The sequence below is a fragment of the Otolemur garnettii genome, unplaced genomic scaffold (genome assembly GCF_000181295.1).
Source record: "Otolemur garnettii isolate 467f Iridium unplaced genomic scaffold, OtoGar3 scaffold00027, whole genome shotgun sequence".
In the NCBI taxonomy this organism is placed as follows: Eukaryota; Metazoa; Chordata; class Mammalia; order Primates; family Galagidae; genus Otolemur; species Otolemur garnettii.
The window spans coordinates 9,428,197-9,435,785 of record NW_003852422.1 but is presented as its reverse complement, the minus strand read 5'-3'; the positions used below and the strand labels follow the sequence as shown (position 1 = coordinate 9,435,785).

The 7,589-nt window shown below is 44.1% G+C and overlaps 1 protein-coding gene across 1 annotated transcript; it reads right to left on the bottom strand.

Moving 5' to 3' along the window:
* Positions 1 to 310: 310 nt before the first annotated feature.
* Positions 311 to 7,115, bottom strand: DSEL (dermatan sulfate epimerase-like). Its single transcript, XM_003788406.3, has 2 exons — positions 7,061 to 7,115; positions 311 to 6,221 (listed from the first exon to the last, which is right to left on the bottom strand). The coding sequence occupies exon 2, from the start codon at positions 5,369 to 5,371 to the stop codon at positions 1,706 to 1,708; it is 3,666 nt and encodes a 1,221-aa protein (XP_003788454.1). The 5' UTR covers positions 5,372 to 6,221; positions 7,061 to 7,115; the 3' UTR covers positions 311 to 1,705.
* Between the last annotated feature and the right edge of the window lie 474 nt (positions 7,116 to 7,589).

The following is a 7,589-nucleotide window of genomic DNA, read 5'->3' as shown; positions in this document are numbered from 1 at the left end:
AGACTGACCCAAAAGGAAACATTGTTACCATGCCTGTAGCAGGTGCACGCTCACTGACAACCCTGAGACAGGGAGAGTGCTCTCCCTGGAGAAACGTCCTGCGGATTCAGGTCTTCGGCCCTTTCAACCCATATTCACATGATTTTCATTCGTTCTGACATTATAGAGAAAAGCTCGAAGAGCCATGAGAAGTAAATGTGGGGGAGGGGTAGCCATCTCCACTCACACCATAATGGAAGAAAAATGACAGCCGAGTTCGGTTTAGCTGGAATGTAACAAATCCACAGCTTTATCACCCTGGAAGCACATTTTGACATAATAACAAACCACTGAGAAAGAACCACTTTTATCTAGGTTGGAATGACAGATTCCCGAGTGTTAGGGAGCTTAGGGGAACTACAGTCTGAAACATCAAGAAGGCTGCGATCTCTACAGAGATTTTCATCAAGTCTCCATACTGCCTAATAGTTTTCATCCCGTACATTGTAATTACTCCACTGGCTTACAATGGCACAGCATTTTCATTTCAGAGCCTACCAAAATAAAATAAGCTACATTTTCTGATGGCTACATTTATAATAAGATGCAGATGGTAAAGGAAACAGATGCCTCTGACATCATCTCCCATTTGCTTTCAACTTTTGCAGACACTGGCAGTCTGTAAACTCATTCAAAGGGATGCAAGATAAATCAGGCAGTTTTCCAATTCTGTTTCTAGTCTAAAAAAACACTGGCAACAGTCACACTGCTTTCTTTGAGTCATACAGTGTTAATCCCACAAAAAAAAATTTGATTCTAAGTCTGTTTTAGTCTTTAATGAAAAATTAATCATGTAGGGGAAAAATCCCCACAAATATTGGGGGGTTAGCAATTAGTAACTACTGATTGTTTTGCGTGACAGTGATAGGAAGGACAGGATGGCAGTGGTAAGATGGGGAAGAGCTGTAACTTCAGGGACGCAAAAAAGAGTTTAAAACAAACATGTCTAAAATAACCTATCAGCCCTCAGTACTCAGATTGTTCAGAGACTTATTCCTTATTATTTTTAAATAAGGAACTTTAAATAGGCTTTTCAGGTCAGTGTTTCTGACCTCAAAAAAGAAAGAATATTTAGTCTGTACTTCAATCTGGATTGTCCAGAAGAAATCCTATAATTCTGATAGGAGCTTTCACCATTTCCCCAGTGATAGCACTGAATGTTACACACAGTAAAAGAAATTCTTCTTCTTTGTGCAAGGTGAGTGTGTCAGAAGACCTTTTGAAAAAGATAAGGAACTTTTGTATTCCATCTTGAAAGCAAAAGATGCTTGGGTAAAGCAGGAATTCCAAGGTCTTTCGCAGTGTCTGAGGTCCCAAGATAGATCAGCACAGCTACGGATGAAGAAGAGTCAGACAAAAACCTTTACAATTGTCCCATCTCCCCTGACCCCCAAGACGTGACTTCATCTACACCTGTGTAGCAGAAACATTTTAGCAGAAAACAACTTAGAAACAAGGCAAAGAAAATGATGACACAAAAATAAATCCTGCTAGGCCAAATATGGTGCCAATTTTAAAAATAATCTCTGTGCAAATAACAGACCGCACACACACACACACACACACACACACACACACAGAGTACAAGAATAAACAAACTCTTCTAATCTGTATCCACAAAGTAGGTTGAGAAGTATTAGTGCAAATTTCTGCTGACCTGCAGCATTTAGTCCATAAACTTTGGATATCCTAGACGATCCATCAGTGTCCAACAGATGTTTTCAATCAGTTTAATTTCATCTCTAGGCAAATTTTGTTTCCAAACGTTAGTATTAGTGGGCGATATTTCCCCTTCATAAGGAAGGTAAAAAAGGTTTGTGGAAGTGGCAAACAATATTTGGTTTAAACTAGCAGGAGACAAAGGAATTCCAAGAAAGGCAAAAATCCTTTCAGTGGTTTTCTGAGGAAAATGCACAATATCTTCAAACTTGACCAGCTGGTAGCTGGAAGGCAGCAAGTCTGTATTGATTCTCAGAGCCGCTGCTGTGTTTGCCAGCCACAAATGAGACAACAGGGCGACTGCGTTGGATTTGGATTTTGATAATTCTTTCCTCAATGATTCATACTCGAAAGCATAGCCCGAATTTAAGTTACATTTGCCTTCTCCTTCAATTTTAAACAATTTTGCTAAGTGCTCCGGTACATTCTTCAAAGTGTAAAGACTTGGCTTACTACTGTACAGCATTGAATAAATCCATGACCGAGGGTCTCTTACTATATACAATGCCCTCATCGAAGTCCCTAAAACTTCCTGGAAAAACTGAAGCTTTAAAGTCCAGCTCCCACTGCTCAAACTGAGCACAGGACGTGCACTTGGGTAATAGACCAGGTGTCTCCTCAAAGCCCTAATATATTCAGCGTCTCTGTCAAAGGCGCCTTTCATTCTATTTCTTTGTTCTGGCAAAGACTCTCTCCTTCTCGACTTTCGTTTTTTGTCCTTATTCATTGTAAAATATTGGGCCAGTTTACCCCTGCTGGGTTCATGGAGGTGGATATTTTGCAAATGCAGTTTTGTGTCCTGGACTAAAGATTGCAACCAGCCTCGGAGTAAGCGAAAATGCCCACTGTGGACATCTGACACCTTCCATTCACAGGCATCTACGAATGAGTCAATTTCGAATTCAGTCTCAGGGATATCGATATAGGCTGTAGGAACCCTGATGTAGAGAAAGTCACTACTGTTGAAAAACAGCTGCTTGAGAATTTCAGCTCCTGAACCAGGCAGTGAGGTAATAACAACATCGGGAAGATCTCTGTGGTGCCCTTCTGAAGACAAAGCCTTCTTGCTCCCCGTGGCTTCTGTCCTCGTCCATTTTGCACAAATGGGCTGCGTGCAAGTGCTCCACACGTCCAGCAGCTCAATAAACCATAAGGCAACAACAAGTATTAGTATCCATCGCATTAACTTTCGAAAAGAAAGGTAAAATCGCCATTGGAAAGTTAAAATCACCAGGCTAATGCACAAAATTAATCCAACCGCTATATTAAATTTAAATCCAAAGGGGAAAATGACTCTATCGTGTCTCACAGGCTTTACTATTGCTTGAGTGCCCAAACCAAATCGAGTTATTTGGCCCTGATCAGCCACATTGGCAAAACCACCAAACCCCAGGTAATTGAATCTTGTTTTCAGGTTATGGTAATCAGTTACAATGGAAACAACATGTTCAGTATTATTGACATTGAGGGAAATCTGAAGCCCAGAATTAGAATTATCAATGAATCTGCAGCTGGACACATTGACATAGGGCCCATAAAAGACATAGGCAATTCTTGTGATTGTGGATTCCATCTGAAATGTCACATTAACGAATTGAGTCCATCGTTTCTTAAATTCAGCAGCTTGCTCTGCTTCCTGTATACTGGCCATGGGACTGTTGCCATGGTGATCAAACCAAAACATTTTGTAGTGCGCATCCCACACGTCCATCATGGCGCCGTTATACCTGTTCATAAACCTGTATGGGATGTATTTAAAATCGATATCCAGATTATGAAAGAAGGCACTGACAGAATTGATTGGGGAATCTTCTTGTCTCTCAATGTGATCAACAACTAGCAGAGTTTGAGAATTTAAGAGCAGCAAAGCACGGTACACACTTTTTAGTCTCATTGATGCAGAATACGCAGACACTGCTTCCCCACTCACAAATACCATTTCCCCGTGTTGTGAGGCAGTGATGATCTCCCCAGCTGCGTCACCAACTTCCTCACTGGTCCACTTCAGCCACTGTGCACATTCTCCCAGTTGACCTTCCCAAGGCTTATTACATTGGCTTGAGGGTGATGGAGCAAACACCAGTACATTGTTGAGGTGGCTCAGCTTGGGTCCATAGAGAGCTTCAGACACGAATACTTGCCCATTGGGGGCAAAAGTAAATGAGTTCTGATCTGGATGTTCGTGTCCTGGGTTAAAGCTTCTCCACCCATCAATCCAGGAGTACGGCTGAAAGTGAACTATGTCATACACAGCTCGTCCCCCTAGTTTCCCAGATTTAAAAGACACAAAGGTATTGGTCTGTGTGTTTGGCAGCCCTGCCCCATAAGTGACAACACCCCAGTTAGGGAATGTGTACAGCTTTGCAGTACCATATTCAGCAGGAGGCTGTGGGGTGAGCTGGGGATCGTACCAGATGTATTCAGTGTGAAGAGTGCTCCATCTCTGTGCAGTTGAAGGAACCATTGGTCCGTCTTTAGGCCGGTGCTTTCTAATTTGCTGAGCCAGCCAATTTCCAGCTCCATTCTTTAAGATGAACTTATCCAAGAAAACTAGTTGGCTCTCCGGACCATAAAACCAATTATAATTGGAATCTGCTATACCCACGGTTCTTTGAAAGCCTGGTAGAAGTGTGGCATAATAAAACCAAAAGTGCATTTTTAACCAGTTATTCTCAAAGTTATTGATCTTAAAATGTCGCTGGGCCAGAAAAACATACTGTGTGACTGACTTAGCCGTGTAGCTCCCATAGGCCACGCCTTCGTCCAAAGAGCCATCAACAATATGATTCAATAGAAACATTGTCTTTTCCATCACATCTACCACAACCTGTTTCCACAGATTTGCTTTCGATTCTTTATCTACCCCAGTCACCAAGGCCCCTGTGAGTAATGCTATCATATTGGTTGCTTGGTGGTTATGGAGAAGCTGTTTGCCCCATGGGCGGATTTTAGAGTACTCGTACATTTCCTCAGTAATAATCCATATTTTTTCCAGGTATTTTTGTCTTCGATGATTATCTAATAAGTTATATAAAAAGTCAAAGGCAGTGGCAAAACCTGTTAGGGAATGGCCAATTGGAACCTCGTCCCCTGGTGCATTCTCAACTAGCCAGTCTTTGTAGCTCACCATCCTGTCCATATATTCCAAGACAAATTCAAAGGCAACTTTGTCTTCCGGGCATAACAAACAGTACAATGCTAAAGGAGGCAGATTGTTACCATAAATTTCATTCCACTTGGCAGCAAAATCAGCGTGCTTGGGTGGAGGTAGGTAGTACGCCGGGTTGGACAGCATAACTGTCACTGCGTTTCTGATAGCTCTAAAAAGATGCAAATGGCTTGTGTGAGAGCGTTGTCTCATTACTTGGATGTCTCCAGCATCAAAATATAAACTTGGATGAAGCATGTTTTTCTTCAGCTTTTGGTTAGGTCTGAAATCTTGTACTTTCTGCGTTTTAAACTGCTCTTCATCATCTGTGAAAACTACCCATTCAGAGTAATTGCTCACAGATTCCTCAAAAGTAGAAAAACCAAACATCAATAATGCTAAGACTAGGAAATGTCCTGTAAACATCAACGCCATGATCCATGGGGTGCCCCTTTCCTTAGGCATACACGTCAAACACAGAGCTTAATGTGTCTCCCATCTGCTAATTACAAGACATACATTAAAGCCTCGACAAAACAAAGAATGCAGATCGCATATGCTGAGCAATCCTGCTGACGTTCAGCTCATTCTAATCAAGCGCAGTTGCCAAGAGGAGAAAACTTACACTGTGTATCTGCGTCCCTGGCGCTGCTTTGCTTCCAGTAAAACTTCAGGGAATTTTAAGGTCTCTAGTTTCTCCATAATGCACAGGCTACAGCAGTACAGTTAAAAAATATTATGGATTCAGCTTTACTTCCTTTAAATAAATCGTTTTAACATGAAGAGTCAAAATACACATTGTAAAAAAGAGAAAAATCACTCCAAAATTCAAAATCAGAGGTCATTCCTAGCATAAAGAAAACCACTAGCATAAATCAACCATGGATGATGCATTTACATGTGTTTGCCAGAAAAGATGAGGAAGGCCTGACATTCGTGGAAGGAGTGAGCTCAGCTGTGCTCCTGTCTGATCTTTATACTTCTTGTTTCATAAATGTTTTCTTCTTCCATTTTTGAGAGAAAAACATCCTCAACAAGTGCTCAAAGTCCTACTGGGTTTCAAAAAAAGAAAACAAAACTCCTGCCCTCATTTCAAATCTGTCTTTTGCAGGCTTGCTCATCAGCCTATTAGGACCCAGAAAGCATTTTCTCATCTTCTTTTATCAGCTTCATCTGTACAACTATAAAAATCTAATCTCTTCAGCCACCTAGTTATTTCTCTTCCAATCATGAAGTAACCACCAACTGGGAAAGAAAACTCCCTTTTCACCAACAGTGATGTCTCTTTTCTGCTCCTTTTTCATGACACTCCTTTCTGGGGGGGAAAAAACAGAACAAAGAAATTCTCTGAGGCTACAGGTATGCTGGCAGTGCACATAACCCAATGCCTGAAATATTCTACAGTTCTGTAGAATTTTAGAATCCCAGTAAAATCTGACATTACATAAAATCGAAATTGGCTCAAAGGATTGTTGTGTGACAGCTTTCAATGCCCATATCTGGATCTCAATCAATGTTAGCAGATGCCAGGCGACTACACGATGTCAATCTCCTGACAGTATTCACATTTTAATGGTGGCTTGTGTTAATCACTTAAAAATGTTTTGATTCAAACGCAGTTCACACCAAGATGAGTCTTGTGGATTTCTTATGTCGTGTTACAAAAGACTCAGGAACAACAACAAAAAAAAAAAGTAAAAGCAGAAAGGACCTGTCTTTTTTCTCCGGTGGAAAGTCTGCTTTCTTAGGATCAGAAATGTTCATAATGACAACAACTGAGACCAGTCACTTGTCTCAGAGGAGAAATCACGACACTGTGTCCGGGCAGAGGAGCAGCAGCTCCCCGCAGCCTCTCACCTGTAGCCTCCTCCAAACGTCCCTCAGAGGCGCCGCCAGAGGGAGCTCAGACCCAGACTTAAGGAGCAGCCTCTCCTTCGCCCGTCCCCGGTTTTGAAGAACCTAAGCAAGTTTCAGTCTTGGACAAGTCTCCTCTCTGCAGGAAACATTAACGCTAGGAGTTTCCTGATCCGCCCTGCCTGTTGCATTTTTTCATTCGTGTCCTACCAATGTGCTTCTCCGTCCTCCGCTCCCCCATCCCCGACCTACGGCCATGGTTACAGGTTGAAACCCCTCTGTACGTCCAAGTCTGCTTACCTGAGCCTGTTCCCGACGGGGTCTTCGGGCTACGACGGGCCCCAGGAGAGGCTGGGGGGAGAGTTCCAGAAAACTGCTCTGCACTGAAACCAGGCCCCCGAGGGCCCCGCAGGGATCCCCGCACCCTGGCGGCGTCCTCCGCGCCCCAACAGGCGCTACACCCCTCTTTTTGCTCGGTCTCAGCCGCGCCAGGACGCGTGCCGCACCGCCCGGACACACCCGCCCCCTACAACGCCAGATGTTTGTGGGGGCAACCACCGACTGCGGGAAGCAGATCCGCAGGCAGCGGGCGCTCTCCGGGCCGCCGTGTCCAGCGGAGTCCCCGCGTCCCCAGGCCGCGATGCCGCCGCAGCCGCCGCTCCTCTGTGCCAGCTCCGCGGCCTGGGGAGGGCGAGAAACCGCGACGCGGACCGGCGGGCCGGAGGCGGGGCGGGAACGGTGAGGGGCGGGGCTTGGGCGGAGATGAGGCGGGGCCTGGGGAGGGAGAGAGCCTGAGACGAGGGCAGGCGGCCGGGGGGCGGGGACATGG

Excerpts from the sequence above, each read along its gene's own strand:
- DSEL (XM_003788406.3), bottom strand. The coding sequence starts at position 5,371 with ATGCCTAAGGAAAGGGGCACCCCATGGATCATGGCGTTGATGTTTACA.